Source organism: Chionomys nivalis, chromosome 4, assembly GCF_950005125.1.
Source record: "Chionomys nivalis chromosome 4, mChiNiv1.1, whole genome shotgun sequence".
NCBI lineage: Eukaryota > Metazoa > Chordata > Mammalia > Rodentia > Cricetidae > Chionomys > Chionomys nivalis.
The window spans coordinates 20552797-20576413 of NC_080089.1; the positions used below are offsets into that span (position 1 = coordinate 20552797).

At 49.6% G+C, this 23617-nt stretch overlaps 1 protein-coding gene across 1 annotated transcript; it reads right to left on the reverse strand.

Annotated features, from left to right (window-relative positions):
• Window positions 1–518: 518 nt before the first annotated feature.
• Window positions 519–15723, reverse strand: Raver1 (ribonucleoprotein, PTB binding 1). The gene is made up of 13 exons (XM_057768224.1): window positions 15496–15723; window positions 13913–13979; window positions 10719–11188; window positions 7158–7349; window positions 6948–7077; window positions 6632–6726; window positions 6075–6162; window positions 5587–5798; window positions 5195–5500; window positions 3013–3087; window positions 2394–2537; window positions 1963–2046; window positions 519–1873 (listed from the first exon to the last, which is right to left on the reverse strand). Exons 1-13 carry the CDS (start codon window positions 15712–15714, stop codon window positions 1727–1729), a joined length of 2229 nt encoding a protein of 742 aa, XP_057624207.1. The 5' UTR covers window positions 15715–15723; the 3' UTR covers window positions 519–1726.
• Window positions 15724–23617: the final 7894 nt, after the last annotated feature.

Here is a 23617-nt window from a genome sequence, read left to right on the forward strand (position 1 = left end):
AGAGCCCAGAATTAGCGGGCTGTGTGGGTGTTGGGAACTGAAATCCGGTCCTTTGCCAGAGCAACATTTGGGACCAAACTCTTGAGCCCTTCTTAAGACAGGGTCTCACTTTGTAGGCGAGGCTGGAATTAAGTCTCTCTTTAAACCCATGCCCAGGGTTTAAAGAAAAAAAACTTTTTTGGGGACAGATTCTTTCTATATAGACTAAACTGTTGTAGAATTTGCTATGTAGACCAGGTTGACCTGGAACTCATTCTCTTGCCTCTGCCTCCCAAGTGCTGGGATTAAAAGCTAGTGCCACCAAAGTCCAACTTAAATTTTAGAGATTGTGTGTGGGCACATGCTTGCCCATCTGTGTTACATGTGTAGGTCAGAGAACAACTTATGGGAGTCATTTGGGCCCCAGGGTTAAAACTCGGGTTGTCGGAGTTAGTGGTAGGTGTCGTCCCTCTAACACTGAACTATCTTGCTGGGCCCACAGTTTATCTCCAAGAACCAGCCAGCTCTGATTTTTTTAAAACCGTTTACTTACAAACTTTAATTCAGCAAATGTCTGTGTGGGAGGAAGGGGGGAGGGGATACCCCCCTGGAGTGGGTTTGGGCCATCAGATTTGGGGAGGGAGGCTGGTGGCTCAGCTGGCCAGGGGCAAGAGTCCCTGGGTCTCCTCAGGTGGGCAGGCTGAAGTAGAACTTGTATGTGTGGGCAGAGAGGAGGCCAGCTCCAGTGATCCGGCCTGGGGGTGGTGGTGGTGATCTGGGTTTGGAGGGACATGGCAGAGGCCCAGTGACCTGGGTACAATGGTCAACTTTCGCAGACAGCAGCAGGGACGGTTGAAGCCAGCAGAAAACATTGGTTTCTGTACTAAAGGGGTGGTTTGCCAAGACCAAGGCTTTGGCCTTCTGTCCACAGGGCAGACACCCTGGAGAAAGGACGATCCCTAGGTCAGAGCTCTTTGGTCCTGAGTCAAGCTTCCAGAGCCTGGCATCTGAGAAGCTCTGACCTAGTAGGACCTGTGGCCCAACTTTAAGGCATCAGAAGGCAAGAAGAGTATGGCAGGGGAGTGGAGATCCTGGGACTGGGGAACTGGCCAGAGCAGGCGGGCAGGGGCATGAGACAGCTATACCTGCAGCAGATGACTGGGAAAAGAGAACAGAGTTAAGCTGTTGGAAACCCAAAGTGTGGAATGGAGGCCCAGGTAGGCCAGATCCTGAAGGAATCAAAGTTGGGGTTTTCCTGGGGTGGGGGGTGGATGTGGTCATCATCCTGGTTGTCTTAAAAAATAAAAATTAGAAAAGGAAATCAAATTCAATTGTCTAAGTTTAAAAAGGGGACTGTCCCTGATCCTCACAGGTCAAGGACACCTCCAAAGGCACTCGAAAGGCCAGAACACAGGAGTGACGAGGCAGGCAAGGAAGCCTAGAGAGCCGGGCACAGGAGACCAGGAGTTAGGGAAGGAAAGAGAGGAGGCCAGGCCCCTCTCTCTTAAGGCTGCAGGGTTTTGACTCCAGGAGCAGGCCCACAGGTAATGGTGTGGCCCCCAGACACCCCTACATTCCTTGAGCTCCTGCTGGTTGGTCAGCAAAGTCTTTTTCAGAGATTTCTCTATTACCCAAAGAAAGGACATAAAAAATAATAATAAAAATAAAATCCCACAAAACACAAATACCAGAAAAAACCCAAAAGCAATTTGGTGCAGGCCCTTGGAGCATCTCTGGCGCCGACCCCTTAGAAAATCCTCTTCCGCTTCAGGTAGGAGTCCGCGTAGTGGCCACCGAGGCCCTGGGAGTGCTGACCCACGTAGCTGCCCTCTGGGCTGGGTTCAGGCGAGGGCAGCAGGTGGGAAAAACTGCGTTTCTGGCCGCCCATTGGGGTCTGGAGACAGATGGCAGGGGAGGCTGGGTCAGGGGCCTCCTAGGGGCCGGGGCTCCCCAGCCCTGAGCCTCCCCTCCCCTTGCCCGTACCTTTAGCAGGTGGCTGTGACCGTTGGGCCCAGGGCCAAGGCCCAGGAGCCCTTCACTGGAGCCCATCGGGGAGGAACCAACCGCCTGGGGAAATCAAAGAGGTGGGACAAGTCACCCCTGGGGGAAATCTTGAGTCCAATTCCAGCCTCGTGGCTGCCACCCAGAGCTACAAGAACTGGTGGTAATTAAACTGTTTCTCCTCTGTCCTCTGGGGATAAGACCACCCACATCTTAGGTGAACTTGAGATGAGGGGAAGCTGATCAGTGTTGAGCTCCACACAGCAAGGAGTCAGAGCAGACCATTGCCACTTCGTCAAGCAAGACTGAGCCCTGTCACCAATGGAGCCATACCTGAGACACCTTGGGTGACAAAACCCTAGAAACAGACATAGATACACAGGACCCAGTCCTCAGTGGGCCTGGCTTCTTACCTTGTTGAGGTGGCTCTGCTTGAGGCCAGCCTGTAGGCCACTGGTGAAGTAGGAGGTGGGTGAACCAGAATAAAAATGAGAAAGGGATCCCCCAGTGCCTCCACCACTCCGAGGCTCATTGAAGCTGCTGGGTGGCGGGGACATCTGCAGAGAAAAGTTCAGCCGAGTGAGGAAGATAACAGTGGAAACCCTACCCCACCATGACCTGGCTTGATCATGGCTATCTTCGGGGACCTATGGAACCACCTACTGCCCCAAGGTGAAAAATAAACTCTTGAGCCTAGAGATTTGAGTTGGGCAACAGCAAGATTGCCTCAAAAGTTTGTGAAGTCAGGCAAAGGTGGTATATGCCTTTAATCCCAGCACTCAGGAGGCAGAGGCACGTGGATCTCTGAGTTTGAGGACAGCCTGGTCTACAGAGTGAGTTCCAGGACAGCCACAGTTACACAGAGACCCCAACTCAAAAAAAGAAAAAAATAAAAAAAAAAGAAAGAAAAGAAGTTTGTGGAGTTCAGCGTTCAGATACGTTCAGTAACTTCAGTTACAAAGCTAGTGCTGACCACAATATTCACTGTGGGATACTTAGGCTGCAGAACATGGCCAGTATCTTGACTCTTACCTTGTGTCGGCTGGGTCCATGAGGCCCTAGGGCTGGCTCCCGAGGGTGAGAGAAGAGCCGTCGAGGTCCTATATCCTAAATTAAAGGGACAAAAGCATGGGGGGAGGGCTGTTGGTGTTTGCCATCCTTACCCTGAGTCAATTCCTCACAATTTAACACTAGGGATCCATGACCCACAGTTGGGCCTGCATGGACTTCAGTAGGAAAGGGGTAGCACACCAAACCATGTAAGTGTGTACGTGAGCTCCAGGATGGTTGTAGTGAAATGACTATCTGTGCTAAGCCCTTTCTCTAGAGAAAAAGCATGGCCTGGGACTTAGGCTACACTTAAGTACCAGCCCAGCTAGCACGTATGAAGGCTGGCTTTCCATCCTCAGTACGACATAAACTGGGTGTGATGGCGAATGCCCGAGATCCCAGTACTCAGGTGGTAGAGATAAGAGATAAGTCATGGGGGGAGGGGGAGGCAGAGAAAAATGTATAGCTCGATTAAAAAAAAAAAGACATTCAGAGCCATTTCAGCTATTTAGTGAGTAGAGGCCAGCCTGGGCTACATAAGTCCTGTCTCAAAAAAACCCCCCCAAAACAAAAACAAACAAAACCCACTAAAAAGCCAGCAAGGTCTAAAGTCTAAAAGACGGACATGGACAGGAAACTTAAGAAAAGGGAATGTGTTAGCCACAAGCCCCTAACTGCCCGCCCACCTGATACTAGCTTTTTACAGAAGTGTCTGTAAACAGTATTTCTGACTCGAGTTGCCTTGGATTTTGAAATACCACATAAAGGAAGAAACATGGAGGGGGTGGTTCCCTAAGTCCAATGAGAGAAATTCACCAGTGTCTCAGGTGCAATTCACACCCATTTTATTTATTTATTTATTTATTTATTTATTTATTTATTTATTTATTTATTTTGGTTTTCTGAGACAGGGTTTCTCTGTGGTTTTGGAGCCTGTCCTGGAACTAGCTCTTGTAGACCAGGCTGGTCTCGAACTCACAGAGATCCGCCTGCCTCTGCCTTCCAAGTGCTGGGATTAAAGGCGTGCGCCACCACCGCCTGGTTCACACCCATTTTATACTGTTAAAAAAAAAATTTTTTTTTTTTGAGCCAAGGTTTCTCCGTGTAGCCCCAGCTGTCCTAGAACTTGCTTTGTAGACTAAGCTGGCCCTGAACTCACAGAGATCCACCTGCCTCTGCCTCCCGAGTGCTGGGATTAAAGGCGTGCGCCACCACCACCTGGCAAAAATTTCGTGCCTATGTGTAGCCATGTGTAGGTGAGGACAACTTGTGAGAGCAGGTCCCCTCTACTGTGTGGGACCAGGAACGGAGCTGAGATCACAGGCTTGGAGACAAGCACCTTTGCCAGCTGGAAATCTCACCAGCTCACACCTTCATTTTAATTTTGTTTTTCACAGTCTCATGTAACTAGGGCTAGCTTTGAACTCCTGATCATCCTGCCTCCACCTCCCAGTGCTGGCACAGCACCCAACTGACAGGATATGGCCTGCTTTGTCCTGTGACCTACCACACAAGGTCAGATGTGGAATGTCCCACCTTATTTTCTAGTTTTGGGCCTGTTTGTTCATGTGTTTGGACACATATGTATGGAGGACAGAGGACGACATTCAGGATCTTTCTCCACCTTTTTCACTGAAGTAAGGATCCCCACTGGTACCCACTCATCTAGCTAGCCATCTCCCTCCAGAAATGCTGTTTCCACCTCATACTCACTGGTAAACTGCCACGCCTGCCTACCTTTTGCACTGGTTCTGAGGATCCAAACTCCAGCCCTTACACACTCTATATACTGAACCACTGATTGGCCAAACCCTGTCCCCCTTTTAGAGACAAGATATCACTATGCAGCTATGGTTCATTTGCAATATGCTGTGTAAACCAGGCTGGCCTTGAACTCAGAGCAATCCTCCTGCTTCATGAGCAAACCCAGTTGAGACAGGGTCTCTCGACTGGCCTGGAGTTTACCTACTGGACTAGCCCTCTTCAAAACTGGGGTCACAAGCACGCTAGTCCTCCTGGCTCTTTTTATGTGGCCTCTTAGAATGAGACTCGGGTCCTCATGAATGTCATGTTTTGGATGTTTGGACCAGGGAAGCTCACCCTGCATGGTTTGTAGATAGACATGCTCTTCACCCCCGAGAATACAGGGCAGCCTGGTACTCACCGAGGGGTAATCAAAGCCATAGCTGTCAGGCAGTCCTGGCTCAGGGGGCAGGCGGTTACTGGCAATGGGGCTGAGCAGGCGGGACTTCATTTGGAAAGCTTTGCTGCCACTGTTGTTACCATTGCCTCCACCAGGAACTGCAGGGCTGGGCAAAGGGGGCTCAGCCGGGCGACGGCCTCTCCCTGAGCCTCCCCAGCCCCGGGTCTCCTTGCCTGCCAGGTTACTGGATGGAAGCAGGCTATGTAGATTCAGGTAGGGGTTCAGGGGGATGCGGTAGTCCTTTGGGGGCTCCCCCAACAGTGACACCTGTAACAGGAGGGTTGGTTTTGCTAGGGCCCTGGGCAGAAGGGACCTCAAAGGGAAGGGAGTCTGGAAACAGGGTGGTACCTTACCCCAGGGGGCGTTGGCAGGGGCCCACTGTCCTTCGGGAGGCCTCTAAGACTGGAGCCTCGGAGGCCCACAGGGGCTGGGGGTGGAGTGAGCTGGGATGCTGGGGGACCCAGACTCATGGGCTCCCGGTCACCCCCAGAAGGGCCCAGCAGTGGTGGTAGTAAGGGTTGTGGCTTTCCTCGGCGGGGTGGCAGTTCTGGGGCCATGCCCCCCCCTAAAGAGAGAAGGAAGGTGTCAGCTAAGGTCCCAGACCTGAAGAGACAACTCTACCCATGGTCCTGAGACAAGGAACAACCCTGTGCCCTACAGGTAGTTAGTGACTCAAGGTCTCTTTGGGCATCAGCATCCTAAGACATTCCCAGCTGCCCCATGAGGTGGGCACCAAAACAATAGGAGAATGACCCAGACAAATTAGGTCACCTGTCTAAGGCTACACAGAATTCACTGAGGAAGCATCTCTAGAGAAGTGGGTGGCAGGGTCCAACTTTACCTGCAGACAGCTCCCCAAGGAGAGAATTGGCAGGTTGGGCCCCGGCCTGGAGGGTACCCAGAGGTGAGTCTCCTAGGATCCCAGGCTTCTAAAACAGAGTACAGTCAGCTGGAGGTGGGAACAGTGTGGTCTGGACAGCAGACACGGGCCATCCACAGTCCTGGCAGTCACAATACCCAGCACCATCAACTCCCAAGTTAAGCACAGGCAGACACACACGGAGCCCTCCAGCAACCATAACCCTACTTATGTGGTCTACAGGCTCCTGAATGCCAGTTCTTATTCTGTGCACTGGGGATTATGTGGGAAACACTGAGCATGTCAGGGCTGTCACTCCACTTTCTACACGGTCATCACAGAACAAATCTGACCAAGGGTAACTACACCCCAAATGCACAAGGTCAGGCTTTCTTAGCACATTCATTTTGGAAACAGATATGGATGTCCTGGCCACCAGAGCAGAAATCTCTCCAGAGCAGAGGGAAATGTAACTTCTGACATAAGGGGTGGTCTAGAAAAGGCGCCTGGTGGAATAGCCTTCACCATGAGGCTGTTACCTTTTGGCTCTGGGTTTGCAGAGCTAACTGGAGCAGCGCAGTGGACAGGGCAGGTCCACTGAGTAGTGGCATGGCAGGGGGCGCACCCAAAAGGCCTGGAACGAGACATGGATGCCTTGTGATAATGCACCACCCAGCACAACCCCAAATTTTCAGAAGTGATGGATGGGCCTGAAGGATCCAGGCAGAGAAGGGTGGGTCTTTTTCTGATGCAAGTTCCACTCCCCTTAGGGACGTCCATGCTCATGTCACTGATACTGACATAGGAGGAGTGGTCTCTGCATGACACCCTACAAACGTGTGTGGCCCATCTTACCCTGCTTGCCACTGGCACCTCCATGCAGCAGAGGATTGAGCAGCAGCTGGAGGGAGGCAGATGGGCCCAGATTGTTCAACAGCTGCAGGATGTTTGGCTCAGGCAGGAGTCCCTTGCCTCGATTGAGAGCCTGAGGAGGGGATCAGAGGAAGGTTCAGAGTAGAGGCCACAAAGGGGAGACATTGGTGTCCAAGGGGTACCCCTACTCACCGTGGCCTGGGCAGCAATGAGTGCTGCCAGCATGCTGCGGCCAGGAGGACCTGGAGCACAGAAGGACACACGAAGGTGACTGCCACCCAGGGCCAGGCCATCTGCCCGCTGTTGTGCAGCCTCTGCCATCTCTGCTGTCTCATACTCCAGTACTGCAAAGCCCTTCAGCTGCCCATCCTGGCCACATGCCAGCTGTGGGAGATGCACTTATTAGCACCAGGCAAGAAACCATAAAGACCAGGCACTGACCGCAAGAATTGACAGTGAGTCCTTGGAAAGGGTGACTACTTGCTACTCACTGTTCCCAGCCTTGTGTCCATTATCTGGCCACTAAATCTGTGCAGTGGTTATAGGAGGCCCTAGAAGGTCAGTTTGCCCAAGGCCACAGGGCAGAGATAGGACCCACCTCAACTGAAGTCACTGTGCTGGTATTTGTGTTGACATGCTGGGAACCAATTCTGACGGAAACATCAGGAAGTAAGGATGACTGCAGAGTGTGCCCTGAACACATACCTTGGGCCATAGATACCATGGCAGGGAACTGACTTGGGAAGAGGCACCCAGGCCTGCCAGGTAGCCAGGACCCACAGGCTGGCTATTCAAGGCTGCTACCGCCAGGTGGATGTGGAGGTCACGGTGCTAGTGCAGAGAGGTTCTAATCACAGGCAGAGTTGTATCATTATACCAGCTTCTTCCATAGCAGCCCCATCAGTGGTTGGGTTCATATCCCCCCCATTTAGAAGCTCATACTGGGTGTGTTCCAGCAGTGAGATTGGATGGAAGCTAGACTAGTCCAATGCTGCCCATAATATATTGTAAAATTCCTATTAGACAGGGTCTCACTGTATTGCTGGCTAGCCTGAAACTCATAAACCAGCATGGCCTTGAACTCACAGTTACCTGCCTGCCTCTGTCTCCTGAGTTTTGGATTAAAGGCTTATGCCACCATACCCAGTCCTTCAAGAAAACAGGTTTTTGGTGTTGTGTGTTTTATTTCTCGCTAGTGTACAAAGAAGGACAAGTGTTCTCTGTCCAGTCTTCATCCCTTTGAGACAGGCTCTCCCTGAACCTGGGGTTCACATTTTCTGGGCTAAGCTGGAAATCAGCAAAGAACCTTCCTGTCTTTACCTTCAGTGCTGGCTGGCTTTATACAGTAAGACACTATTTTGAAAGACACTGTCTCAGAAAGAGAAAAGGAATATGGGAGGAAAAAAGGATGGGAGGAAAAGGCTACATATGTTGGCGTTCCCTGTAACCGTAGCACTCTGTAAACATAAAGTCAAAAAAGTTAAGAGTTCAAAGCTGGTGTGGACTACATAGCAAATTTCAAAATAGTTTTTGCTATATCATGATAACTTCTCTCAAAAGAAATAAAATATCAGCCCTTGCTCTGCCAAAAAAAGAAAAAGAAGTCACTAGGTGGTGGTGGCGCACACCTTAAACCCAGCATTCAAGAGCCAGAGGCAGGAGGATCTCTGATTTTAAGGCCAGCCTGGTAACACAACACTAGTTCTAGAATAGCCAAGGCTGTTACACAGTGAAACCCCAAAACAAACAAAGAAACAAACAAAGAAACAAACAAACAAAAAAGCAACTTAAGTCAGTAGAGCTAGAGAGATGACTCAGCAGGTAAGCACCAGTCCATGAGACCCAAGTCTAGTTCCTAGCTCCCACAGAGAAGCCAGGCAAGAAAAACAATGCGAATCTAAGCATAGAACTGGGCACAGTAAACATGTGACATGTCCCCACGCTGTTCTCAGCTGAGAAGGACTGTTCCTGAGTGTATTTCCACAGCAACTCTCCTGCTTGTGTGCATAGGCAGGTGAAGCCCTCACCCAGTTTTCTTACCTTTTTTAAAAGATAGGGGGTCTCCCTATGTAGCCCAAGCTGACACTGAACAGAGAACTTTCTGCCTCTACTTCTGCAGTGCTAGGATTTAAAACCATATCACAGCCTGGTTTGGCGGCGTACGCTTTTAATTCCAATACTCAGGAGGCAGAGTCAAGTGGCTCTCTGTGAGTTCAGGACCAGCCTGGTCTACACTGTGAGGTCCTGGTCAGTCAAGGCTATGTAGAAAGACCTTGTTGGAAGAAGTGTGTCACTGTGGGGTGGGCTTTGAGTCCTCATATGCTCAAGCCACTCTCAGTGTCACAGCTGACTTCCTGTTGCCTTCTGATTAAGACGTAGTCAGTACCATGTCTCACCATGACAATGGACTAAAACTTCTGAAACAGAAACCTACCACCTCAAGTATATGTTTTCCTTTATAGGAGTTGCCATGGTCATGGTGTCTCTTCACAGCAACAGGAACCCTAACTAAGACAGATGCCACCCCCTCCTTTCTTTTTCTTTTTTTGGTTGTTCTGTTGCTTTGGAGCCTGTCCTGGAACTAGCTCTTGTAGACCAGGCTGGCCTCGAACTCAGAGATCCACCTGCCTCTGCCTCCCAAGTACTGGGATTAAAGGCGTGTGCCACCACTGCTGGCTAAGACACTTTTAATATTTAGCTTCTCTAGGCAAAGTACTGTGATGCATGTCTTTAATCCCATCACTTAGGAGGCAAATGCAGGTAGATGTCTAAGTTCCAGGCTAGTCAGGGCTACAAAGTAAGACCTGTTGCCGGGCAGTGGTTTCAGAGTTTGAGGCCGGCCTGGTCTACAAGAGCTAGTTCCAGGACAGGTTCTAAAACTACAGCGAAACCCTGTCTTGAAAAACAAAAACAAAAAAACCCAAAACAAAACGACAACAAAAAAGGAAACCTGTCTAGCCGGGCGGTGGTGGCGCATGCCTTTAATCCCAGCACTCGGGAGGCAGAGGCAGGCGGATCTCTGTGAGTTCGAGACCAGCCTGATCTACAAGAGCTAGTTCCAGGACAGGCTCCAAAATCACAGAGAAACCCTGTCTTGAAAAACCAAAAAAAAAAAAAAAAAAAAAAACCAAAACCAAAAACAAAAAAGGAGACCTATCTAGAAAAAGGGTGTGGGAGGATGAGAGAGAGCGAGACCAAGGTGCAGACAGAGGGACTTGCTGAGCCCTGGCTCGCTGCTGGGAGCCCACAGAGGATCATGAAGCCGTTGATGAGGGCTAGGGCTGAGCAGGTAGAATACGTGTCTAGAATGCAGGACGCCCTAGGGAATTACAATCCCTGCACCACATAAACCTAGCATGGTGGAGCATGCCCTACTTTTAAGTAGAGCCAGGAGGATCTGGAATTCAAGCTCATCCTTGCTACATACCAAGTTCAGGTCAGTATGGGCTACATGAGATGCTGCCTCAAAAAACAAAATAACGAACAAACATAAGCCAGGCCATGTGCCACACTACCCATAATTCTGGCATCATGAGGTTTAGGCAAGAGGACGGTGGTTTTTTTAGGCTAGTCTGGGCTACATGGCATAAGTACTGAGTGGAGCAGGACTCCCACCCAACTTACAATGGCTGAGCTGAGGATTGCATTCAGACCTTTGCAACACACTTGGGCTCTCAACCACCATACCACAGACCCTCTCCCAAGAGCTGCATTCAAAACTGTGACGGCTCCATCAAAGGGCCCAGGACCTACCTGACAGAAGGTGGGGGTATAGACCGCTGACAGTGCCTGGCGCAGGGCATCCACATCATTGAAGCCAGGTGGCAGGTGGTCCACACAGAGGCACCGGGAGTGCAACAAGGCAGGGGTCAGCTGCCCAGCATCTGTCCAATGCACATACAGTGTGCGGGGGCCCAGTGGCTTACCCAGCAGATCAGACTTGGCCCTGGCAGCCGAGTCTTTCTTCATGTACTCTGCAAAGCCATAGCCCTTAGAGTGACCTGTCCGCTCACTGTACACTAGGAAGCAGCGCTCCAGGCTGCCAAAGGGCCGCACCAGCTCCTCAAACTGTGCCTGGGTCAGGCTGGGTGGCAGGTTGGCCACACACAACAGAGCATCTGTAGGCTGCAGCTGAACTGACAGCTCCCGCTCTCGAAGTCGGCTCTGGTGGAAGGCGCTGATGGCAGCTTCAGCCTGCTCCCCATTCAGCAGGGTCACGAAAGCTGCAAGGCACAAGAGGACTTGAGGTCAGAGTGGACTTCTGACTCCCTAGCCGAGGCCCTCTAACCAGTAACACATCAACTGCCAATGGCAAGCACAAACTGGCCAGCTGGAGCCTTGCATTTCCACCAGCTCCTGTCCCTGACATCTCCCCAGAGCAGTTCATAACCTAAGCAGTTATTCACTGTGCACATGGCTCTGCCAGTGTGTCACTCAGGTGACATCCAAGTTAATGGTTACCTTAGCTGTCCTGCAGTTCTTTGTAGAGCTCAGAGATCTGCTCACCTCTGCCTCTAGAGTGCTGGGATTGAAGGTGTGCGTGACCACTTCCTAGCTTTTAAGTTGTATTTTATGTGAATGCTTGCCTGCATGTATGCCTGGTGCCTGTGGAGGTCAGATGAGGGTGACAGATCCCCTGTAACTGGAGTTACAGATGCTTGCTTGTGACCCACCCTGTGGGTGTTGGGCACTGACCTGGGGCCTCTGGAAGAGCAACCAGTGCTCTTAACCATTGAACCATCACTCCAGCCCCAAGCCCTTAAAAGTTCTGGCACCTCAACTTTCTCATCTGTCAAATGAGAACAGGTTAACCCTCACATCTACCACTTTTGGTAGAATAAACAGGCCCAGATTAGCAGCCCAAGAGCCAGGTTGTGGGTGGGGAATAGTAGCACAGGTCTGTGATCCCAGCATTTGCAAGACTGGGGACAGAGTTCAAAGTCATCCTGGGCTATCTAGTGAGATTCTTCTGTCTTAAGCCGGGCGGTGGTGGCGCACGCCTTTAATCCCAGCACTTGGGAGGCAGAGGCAGGTGGATCTCTGTGAGTTCGAGACCAGCCTGGTCTGAGAAACCCTGTCTCGAAAAACCAAAAAAAAAAAAAAAAAAAAAAACTCAGGGCTGGAAATGAAAACACAGCTCAGTTGGTAGAGTGCTTGCCTAGCAGGTATGAGGCCTTGAGTTCTGTCTATAGACCAGGCGTGACAGAGCAGACCTACTTCAGTGTTAGACTGCAGCAGGAGGATCAGAAATTCAAGGCCATCCCTGACTACCTGACGCACTGAGAGTTGGGGATGTAGTTCAGCATTAAGAGTATTCATCTTTAGCACCACACAAGAGGCCAGCCCGCCTCTAATGGCAGCATGGTCTACAAAGTGAGTTCCAGGACAGGCTCCAAAGCTACACAGTGAAACCCTGTCTGGAAAAATCATTAAAGAGAGAGAGAGAGATCAGGACTAGATAATATCTACAGTGGAGCACGTTTCTGGCGTATGTAAGGCCCTAAATTTAAGGTCCAGCATAATACACACCGAGCCCTCACAAAAATCAAGAAAAAAAAAGTTAAAAATACAGGCTGGGCAGTGGTGACGCACACCTTTAATAGCACTAGGAGGCAGAGGCAGGCGGTTCTCTGTGAGTTCGAGGCCAGCCTGGTCTACAAGAGCTAGTTCAGCAGAGGCTCCAAAGCTACAGAGAAACCATTTCAGAAAAACAAAAACAAACAGCATTCCGTAGCCAAGGAAACTGAGCTTCTGATCCTCTAGCCCAACTTTCAAGTGTTGGTTCTTCTCCACAATACATTGTCAGAGATGGTTCTAGATGTTTTCCACACCTGGTCCAACGCTGGGAAGCACAAACATGCACTGATGGCCTCACACAGGAGACCAACACTGCCAAGTCTTATCCTATGGACCTAGGGCTGACCATTCCATGTGTGTGCAAATGTGCCAGCCTCAGCCTACAGTGACAGAGTGGAGTGGCCAGTGGGCCTGGGTTATGAAGGGACACAAAGAACAGTGCTGGAGCCAAGCACAGTGATACATGACTCTAGTCTGGTTTATGAGACCTGGAGCTGAAGCTATGCCTCTGCTGTTAAGAGCACTTATTGCTCTAGCAAGGACCTGGATTTGGTTCCCAACATCTCCATGGCAGCTCACAACCTTCTACCACTTTGTTTCCACAGAATCTGGTGTCCTCTTTTGGCCGCCATGGGCACCAGGCATGCAAATGGTGTGCAGGCAAAATAACTATACATGTTAAATAAAGATAACTTAAAAAACAACCCACAAAACCCCAAGGAGTGGTAGAAGCTAAGGATTACTACTACACATTTCATGTTAGTTGGGGCTACGTCAAGAACTCCAGGACAACCTGGGCTACAGAGTAAGTCCATGCAACCTGGGCTACTGGGCTAAAGAGTAAGTCCATGCCTTAAAAAAAGGAAAAATAAGGTTGGGTAAAGGAGCCTGCTGCCATGCCTAACCAACCACCTGAGTTCCATTCCCAGACTCACGGGAGTTTATGCATACTCTCATAAGCACCTATAATCCTCGAACTTCCACGTTTGTTCCTCGTGTTCACACCTACACACACTAAATAAATAAATAAACTGCAATGAAGGTGATCTCTACAGACCAAGGCCAACCTGATCTACTAGTGACTTTCAGGTCAGCCAGGGCTATATAGTGAGGCCCTGTCTCAAAAAATTAAATGGATCCTCGTTAGTATAGTGGTGAAAGAAAAAAAAGAAAAAAAAAAAAAAAACAAAAAAAAAAACAAAAAAAATTAAATGGACAGCCAGGACAAGGATCAGACAGGAGTTCCTGTTGAGTGCATCCTCTAGGACAATATGGGACCCACAGATCAGGAGAACAAATGCTGAGCCAGGACCCTCCTGTCACCACTGGGGACTGTCATCCTTGCCCTGGTCCACCCATGGCCCACAAACCTGTCCCTTTGTATTTGTCCACGAAACAGTACTTGAGTTCGTAGTCGCTCAGAAGATCGTGTACTTCCTGCAGAAACACAGAAGCGAGGAGTCACTAGCCAGGCCTGCCTGTAGGTGGACCCGTCATACATGTAGATAAACGAACATCTGAATTTTACGGTAACAACTATCTTCTACCCAAGGCTGTGAAAGGCAAGGCTGAAGATTACATGCTAAGAACACCAACAACTCAAACAAATGCCTTCAGGGAAGTTACCCAACTTGTCTGATTCCCTATGGAAGGTCCCAACAATTTTACAGCTAATCACTTATCTATTTTGTACACAAGGACACTGAGGCTGTAAGAGGCTAACCACACAAGTTATCAGGCGGACAGGAGGCATGTTACCTGGGATATCTGAACAGGGACTCCACGCACTTTACAACCATACACCATGTGGTTGGTTGCACAGGTCACCCAAACTCCCTCATGTTGACAGGGCCGCTGTTAACAAATGCTGGCTTCCTGGGCAAGTTGCCCAGCCTGCTTGCACCTGATGACCTATGTTTGAGCCCAATGAGATAGGGCCAGCAGTTCCAGTCATGCACCAGACCATGCACACTGGTGTCTACTCCAGATCTGTCCCCATATCATGTTCCCCACACCTCTGGAGCTGTAATAGTCATGTGCCCACACAGGAGTAGGAATTAGGGTGAGCCAGTGAGCAGATTCTTAGCAGCAAGGAGAAAGGGCCTATCCCACCACCACCAGGCAGGGCAACATAGATACGACTTTCTTGGGTCCAAAGAGCATTGCACGCCCTGCTCCATGTAGGTCCCGGCAGACAAGATTAGCCATAGGGAAGTGCCACAGCATACACCATTCTACCACCACCCCACACCCAGCCGGTTCCCATCGAAGGGAGAAGATTTTATTTTTTCAAATCAATTCTAGCCGGGCGGTGGTGGCGCACGCCTTTAATCCCAGCACTCGGGAGGCAGAAACAGATGGATCTCTTTGAGTTCATTGCCAGCCTGGTCTACAGAGCTAGTTCCAGGACAGCTAGGGCTGCTACACAGAGAAGAATCCTGTCTTGAAAAAGAAGTACTATCAAATCAATTCTAGTAGGCCTTTCGAGGGATGCAGCTCCAACTTCCGGGTCTACCTCTTAAAGGTGTAAAATCATCCTTGATGAGAAAGGCCATATTCTAATCCTGAAATCCAGATCTGAGCTCCTGCCACCCGATGGCAGAATAGGGAAAGTACTCCCTCTACTGCGTGGGCCAGTTGGATTCTCTACTTCAATCAATCCATTCAGTCCCCCTACACAGCTGCCCGCCCCCTGAAACTACCTGCCCCCTTCAAACACTTGGTCTCGCCCAAGCCCGGTAGTCGCCCCTAGCAACGCTGGCCCGTAGTTGGGTTTTTGCCCTTCCTGACCATGCCCTTTCCACCTCGTTCTTAATGTCTCCCGAACCCGGGAGAGGATACAGTTCTGGGCAAAGCCCCGGGACGCAGCAGCTTTGGTATTGCCTGGTAACCCCCTGCGCACGCGCACCGTGGTATTTCCCGCCACGCTCTCAGCTCCCCCCCCCCCCAATACCTGGTTGGTCACGTCCCCCGGGAGGCCTCGGATCAGTATCTTGCGGCGGTTACGGAACTGGCGCTCAGTATGTTCCAGGCGTTTCCGGATCTCTTCCGGATCGAGCGGCGGCAGCTCTTGTTCAGGCGCTCGGCGATCGGCGGTCTCGGAAGTTTCCGCTTCGGCCTCCGCCTCCGGGCTGAGCGGCGGCCGGTGAGTAACGGACACGTCGGCCGCCATCTTGGGAAACCCGGCGCCTTCTGGGACCAGCGAGCTCAGGGCGGAGCGACATAGAGCGGCAAGGAGAGCGCGCATATTGATTGGTTGGTGGAAGTCCCGCCTCTATCCCAGCCCCCTTCAGCCTATTGGCTGGATCGAGTGCCGCTCTCCTCACCCATTACCCACCCACACTCTTGGCCATTGAGTGGAAGGGCGGAACTGCAACGAGGAGCTCTTGGAAGGCAGTGATGAAAATCCAGCCTAACCTGGCAGTGGTGGTGGCGCACGCCTTTAATCCCAACACTCGGGAGGCAGAGGCAGGCGGATCTCTGTGAGTTCGAGGCCAGCCTGTTCTACAAGAGCTAGTTCCAGGACAGGCTTCAAAGCTACAGAGAAATCCTGTCTCGAAAAAAAGAAAATCAGCCGGGCGGTGGTGGCGCACGCCTTTAATCCCAGCACTTGGGAGGCAGAGGCAGGCGGATCTCTGTGAGTTCGAGACCAGCCTGGTCTACAGCGCTAGTTCCAGGACAGGCTCCAAAACCACAGAGAAACCCTGTCTCGAAAAACCAAAAAAAAAAAAAGAGAGAGAAAATCAATCCTATCCGCAGAACCGTCGAAAGAGCAGACGAGGCACACACCTTTAATCTCAGCCCTCGGGATGTAAAGGCAGGCGATCTTCTGATGTCATTCTCTCTCTCTCTCTCTCTCTCTCTCTCTCTCTCTCTCTCTCTCTCTCTCTCTCTCTCTCTCTCACACACACACACACACACACACACACTTTAATCCCAGCCCTCGGGAGGCAGAGGCAGGCAGATCTCTGAGCTTGAGGTCTGTCTAGTCTACAGAATGAGTTCCAGGACAGCCAGGGCTGTCCACCCACCTATGTTCTAACCTATGAGAGCCAAGCACTTTCTTTATTATTTAACCAATGACCTTCCTCCATCATCTCCCCTTTTTCTGTATAAACAAAAAAGGAAGGCTTTAACTTTAACATAGCAAAATTACATATGACAAAACAGTTATCAAGTAAGAATTACAGTTACAATATTTACATCTATTTTATCTTTATCATAACTAAGGAAAACTATAACTATCTATTCTTCAACTCCATCAAAGACTCCAGAAGGATATAATATTACCTGAGTAAATGAGAAGTAAGCAACTTACAAAACTCCAGAAATCACAGAGACATCTCGCTGCCTGGACAGTCACCCAAAGTTCCTCTGTACCGTTGGGGCATCCATCTTCAGCCTACAGGTCCATGGTATCCAGAGATATTTCCATGAAGCAGGAAATTTCAAAGGCAGTTCAGTCACTATCTGCTGTATCCTGCAGAATGTCTCGCAGACTCTCTCATGAATCAGGAACCCCGAAAGATCATCTCACCTTTAGGCAAGTTCAGCCGTCCTCTCTCTGCGGGTTCTTTGTGTCCAGTTTATGCAACAGTCCAGGCAAGAGCAGTTTCTTGCCCAAATGGCTATCAAACTCCATAAGGATCCTCTTCGATGCCCATCTTCTTCTTGAAGTAGATTGGTGCTGCCAGGAGCAGACGTGTCTCATTGTCATGAAAAACCCTAAGTTATTAAAACATTTAAAATGCCATATCTTATAATCTTTGAAAGATATGAAGAATGCCTATCTAAAATATATCCATGCACATCTAGAAAATCTAACTAAGCCGGGCGATGGTGGCACATGCCTTTAATCCCAGCACTTGGGAGGCAAAGGCAGGCGGATCTCTGTGAGTTCGAAACCAGCCTGGTTTACAAGAGCTAGTTCCAGGACAGGCTCCAAAATCACAGAGAAACCCTGTCTCGAAAAAACCAAAAAAAAAAAAAAAAATAGAAAATCTAACTAACATGACTACAAACTTGACTATTATAGATGATTATCTATTAACAACCTATATACATTACTTTTTTTTTTTTTTGCCTGTCCTGGAACTAGCTCTTGTAGACCAGGCTAGTCTCGAACTCACAGAGATCCGCCTGCCTCTGCCTCCCGAGTGTATACATTACATTTTTTTTTTTTTCTGATTTTTCGAGACAGGGTTTCTCTGTAGCTTTGGTGCCTGTCCCGGAACTAGCTCTTGTAGACCAGGCTGGCCTCGAACTCCCAGAGATCCGCCTGCCTCTGCCTCCTGAGTGCTAGGATTAAAGGCGTGCGCCACCACCGCCCGGCTATACATTACATTTTTAAATGAACTACACAATCACAATACCTTAATCAAGATCAGAAATACATATACATATAACAAAATTGACCTTAAATTTATATCCGTAAAGTCAAATTCATACCGATGCAAATTATTCATATCTATATCATATCCTCCTTTAAATGTAAAAAAACATTTATAAACAATATTTGGGAATATGGGCACAATTATTTCTCTCCAAACTGCTTCCTGCTGGATGGGGGTGCTGTTAATCAGGTCTTTCATGGTATAACCTGTGTGCTAGGTTCCTCTCAGTCATCAGTTGAGCAAAGTAATTTTTTGAAGGTGTTCACTGCAACCTTTCAGGAGGGCGTGGTCTATCATACCATATTGGGATGGAAGCAATCCGCAGGGTGTCATCATCTGTGAAAACAAAAGAAGAATCTCTTTTCCAAAGTATCATATCCTTAGATCCAAATTATGAAGTCAAAGTATTTTCAAAATATCTATGTTGGATGTCTCAAAGAAAAAAAAAACCCAAACAACAACAAAACCCTGCCATTGTCCCATCACTCTGAAGGCCTAGGCAGGTGAATCTGAGTCCCAGACCAGCCTGGTCTACATAGGAAAACACAGTCTCAAAAAAGTAAAAGTAAAAAAGCACCTATTACTAAGCTTAGCAACCTGAGTTTGAGTCCCCATAGTACGTGGAGGTGGTGCTAGAGATAGTTTAGGAAGCAGACAGCATCGTGTGGTCGGGGTCCTAGAGACAGCCTAGGAAGCGGGCGTATCATGTGGTGGGGTGCTGTGGAGACAGATAGCCTAGGAAGTAGAAGGCTAAGCAGTAGCTTGAGAAGGAGAAGATGAGCTGCTGATAATGACAGACAAGGGTCTCCAGCAGCAGAAAGCAGTTTCCAGGAGTGCATGGGCAAGTGCTAACCAATAATAATCACACAAGTTTCTCAGACATTTTTCTGGATTCACTTACTGAAATAAACTGTTGTGGTTTTTTGTTTGTTTGTTTTTCAGAAAAAGAAATCAAACCACAGGCCATGCAATTTGAAGGTTTTATTGATGGGGAGCCTGATACAGCCCAATCACCCATCAGTCTTGACCTAAGATCCCCCTAGCTCAGGACAACTCTTCCAGGACTGTGACTTCAGACTGCAGTGGCCTGAGAGACACAGAGGTGCTTTTGTTTCTCAAGTGGTAGCTGCCACTCTGGTTCTGCATCCTGGAGATGTACAGAAAAGCCACTGCAACAATTACTACCTGTTGGGGCATGAACAACCCTATTATGATGCTGACCAACCCAGAGCTCTGATCTGCACAGAGAGACCCAAGTAAATATGTGCCCCCTGGGCTCCTGCTAAACTTCCCCTGCGGAGCTTGCAGGGTCCCCTAATACCTTGGATGTTAATCATTATGAGAACGGTGTTCCTACCCCTTGCCTTGGACTGACTGCCTGACAGTGATAGGTGCCATTGTGGCTTATATTGACAAGGAATGGGGTCCTGATGGGCACCTCATGTCTGGAGCCCTCATGCTGGGACTTTGGGGCTGCATTGCCCAGGGCAATTTAAGAGGTGGCTGTCAGCACCTTGAGGTATAAGTGGCCAAACCCAAACCCTCATGGTGTGTGAACGGCCAAGCCCTGCCCCAACCCCCAGACAGCCAAGTTCTGCCCTACAAAGAAAGCTCAAGATCAGGTCACAGAATCCCACCAATTCTCAACACACCTTGGAAAGCGCCCCTCCCCCCGCGCCCAGAAATTACATAAGCGTGCCTCAGTTCTTTCCTACTTGTCTCCTGAGCAAAGGCAGCCACCCTCCTGTGCTTCTTCCAGTAAATCACTTGTATGAGTTTGTTCTGCTGTATGATTTATGGTATCACTTGGCTCCCAGCTGCCAGCATACCCTCCCCTCAGAGCTTTAACACTGACAGTAGTCAGTCTTTCCGCACAAAGCACTGGGGACATTTAACACGGTCAGTCTTGGAGCCATCTGTAGAACAGCCATGTCATTCGACAGCCCAGAACTCCCCGGAAGGATAGTAGGCAAGGGTCGTGACAGGGCATGGCGATGTACATTGTCATCCCGGCACTCAAGAAGTAGAGGCAGGGGCTAGACAGATGTCTTCTTTTCCAGAGGACCTGGGGGTGATTTCCAACATTCACATGGCAACTCAAACTTATTTTTTAAATTATATTATTATTATTACTTTATTTTTTCTCTGTAGCTTTGGAGCCTGTCCTGGAACTAGCTCTTGTAGACCAGGTTGGCCTCGAACTCACAAAGATCCGCCTGCCTCTGCCTCTTGAGTGCTGGGATTAAAGCCATGCACCACCACCGCCCAGCATATTGTTTTATTTTGAAGATAAGGTGTCACCGTGTATCCTTGACTGGCCTGGAACCCACTATGGAGATGAGACTGGCCTTAAACTCACAGAGATCCACCTGCTTCTGCTTTCTGAGTGTTGCTGGGGCTGGAACATGGCCCCTTTGTTCAATTGCTTCTTCACCAGCTTTCTGTTTTAGATGGTTTCCCTCACTGCCTGAGCATGGCTGTTCTGGAACCTGCTCTGTAGACCAGGTTCCCACAGGCGCCACCACTGCCCAGCTTTAGCTAGGGTTTTATTGCTACGAAGAGACACCATGACCATGGCAACTCTTTCTTGGTCCTACAGGCAGTGGGCAATGATGTGAGACTCTAGATGTGGCCTGCGCATAATAAGACCTCAAAGCCTGACTCCATGGTGACACACTTCCGCCAACAAGGCCACATCCACTACAGCAAAGCCTAATAGGGCCACTCTCTTTGGGGCCATTTTCTTTCAAGTCACCATGATGACTTAGGAGAAGATCTGATGTGGTCTTAGTCACACAGATAGTATAGAGGTCATCTGAGCTATTAGCCACCTCCAGTCCTGGCTGTGTGACCAGGACTCTTCTTTTTTGAGACAGGGTTTCTCCGTGTAACAGCCCTGACTGCCTTGGAATGCACTTTGTAGACCAGGCTGGCCTTGAACTCACAGAGGTTTGTCTGCCTCTGTTTACCAAGTGTTGGGATTAAAGGCCTACCACTGCCTGGAGAAAAAATTCCATGGTGTTCTGGTGCCAGAACCAAACCTGTAAGAGGCTCCACCTCAAGCCATATTTTAAGATTCCCTGCTCTCTCGGGCTGGAGCAATGGCTCAGTGGTTAAGAGCATTGCCTGCCCTTCCAAAGGTCCTGAGTTCAATTCCCAACAACCACATGGTGGCTCACAACCATCTGTAATGAGGTCTGGTGCCCTCTTCTGGCCTGCAGACATACACACAGACAGAATATTGTATACATAATAAATAAATAAATATAATAAATAAATAAATACAGATTCCCTGCTCTCTCCAGGTGGTAGTGATGCTTACTTTTAGTTCCAGCACTCAAGAGGCAGAGGCAGGCAGATCTGTGAGTTCAAGGCCACCCTGGTCTTCAGGGTGAGTTCTAGGCCAAGGCTATACAGAGAAACCCATCTCAGAAAACAAACAAACAAACAACCAGCCAAACAAACAGCAAAACAACAACAAAAGATTCCCTGCTCTGTGTGGTAAATCCAGCCTGGTGGCAGCGGTCAGGGAGGGACTGAGGGCAACAGCTCAGGAGGCTGAGAAAGCTTCTGAGCAGCTTCTGAGAAGGCAGGTCAGCTGGGCTCAGCTTGGGAGGTAGCAGCAAGTTGTCTGTGAGTTGAGGCCAGTCTGGCTTGCATAGACCAGGACTATATAAAACTCTGCCTCAAAAGTAAAATGAGAGCGGGAGAGGGAGCCCAAGAAGAGGGAAACTTCTGGAAGAGGAGGAGAGGTGCGGAAGGCAGGCTTGGAGGATCAAGCAGTTTTGCCAAGTGAGCCAGAGCGTTTTGGCAGAGGGGACCGCAGTGGTAGATGCAGGGTGTGTAGAGGCAACTGGGAGAGAGAAAAATTCAGGTGAGTAGACTCCACAAGCAGAGTGGGAGGCCAGGGAGCTAACGCTTTCTCCTGGAGAGCCGTTTATCAGATCTGAGCTATTGGAAGACTTCCCAGTGACCGGAGCTGCAGGATGTGGGAGGTTCTGCTTTCTTCAACCCCTGAATCCCAGCCCTGCCCAGGGGACCATTCTCACCTAGGGACAGCAGATCAGCAACTGGAGGGGTGTCATGGTGGCTAAACTGTGAGAGGAAGGATCCTGTGAGCAGGGCAGTGGGGACAGCAGGGAGGCAGGAGGCGAAAGCCTATGGACAATATTTCACAGGTCCGGGTTGAATCTTATTTTGGAGACCCTAGGATTAGGACCAGGGATGCCAGGGCCAGATGAGGACCAGAAAGTGGAGAGGGTTCTCAGTTGTACAGCTATGTCCCAAATGTTCCCATAGGAAATGCTGACAGAAGAGGCTGATGGCACGGAGCGTGTGTATGTGGGGGTGCATCTTCCAGCACAGCTTAGGTGCAGTGGTGACTTCAGGGCCCAGACAAGAACTTCAAAAGAAGCGGCCACAATGACCTCAGGGGCATAGGGGCCATTCCTTTTTCTTTTAAATCTAAATTTACAATGTAGAAAAGGCTGGTCTCAAACTTACAGCCATCTTCCTGCCTCTGCTTCCTGGGTGTTGGATTTTAGGTAGGCACCACCATGCCTGGGTTTTTTCTATTTATTTTTTTCCCAGACAGGGTTTCTCTGTAGCTTTGGAGCCTGTCCTGGAACTAGCTCTTGTAGACCAGGCTAGCCTCGAACTCACAGAGATCTGCCTGCTCCTGTCTCCCAAGTGCTGGGATTAAAGGTGTGCATCACCATGCTTGGCTGCCTTTTTTGTTACGTTTTGAGACAGGGTCTGGCTGTCCTAGAACTCACCATGTAGACCAGGCTGATGTTGAACCCACAGAGGTCCACTTGCCTCTGCTTCCTGAATGCTGGTATTAAAGATGTATGCCACCATTGCCCAGCTTCTTTTCTCATTTTTTAAGTGAGGTCTCATGCAGCTCAGGATAGTCTTGAACTGTGGCCTCAGCCTCTTCAGGGCTGGAGTTACAGGTATGAAAACTCACTGGCTGTTTTTTTTGTTTGTTTGTTTTGTTTTTTTGTTTTTTCGAGACAGGGTTTCTCTGTGGCTTTGGAGCCTTTCCTGGAACTAGCTCTTGTAGACCAGGTTGGTCTCGAACTCACAGAGATCCGCCTGCCTCTGCCTCCCGAGTGCTGGGATTAAAGGCGTGTGTCACCATCACCCGGCTAGGCTGTTTGGTTTTTAAGATTTAATCGTGTAGGCCGGGTGGTGGTGGCGCACGCCTTTAATCCCAGCACTCACAGACCAGCCTGGTCTGTAAGAGCTAGTTCCAGGACAGGCTCCAAAAACCACAGAGAAACCCTGTCTCAAAAAAAATGACTATGTGTGAGTGTGTGCACAGGAGTCGTGGTCTCTGGAGATGGAGTTACTGCTGGCTGGCAGACACCTGGCGTGGGTGCGGGAACTGAACTCAGATCCTCTTGAAGAACAGTGCAGACTCCTAAGCTGTCTCTACATTCCTATGACAGGCTTCCTTCTTTATCCACCCTGATCTCGTTGTGTTGGTGAATTGGGGTTGAGTGCCTGGACTCAAGCAACAGGGGACTGAATGGAGTTTCATACGTGGGGCCACGCTCAGAGTCCATAGGTGGAAGATTCTAGGAAGGGGCTCTACCCTCACTGGGAGATTCTAGGCAGTGGGAAATCTACTAAGGAGCCATGCCTCTGTTATGTCCAGATCACGGGGTCTCCCAAAGA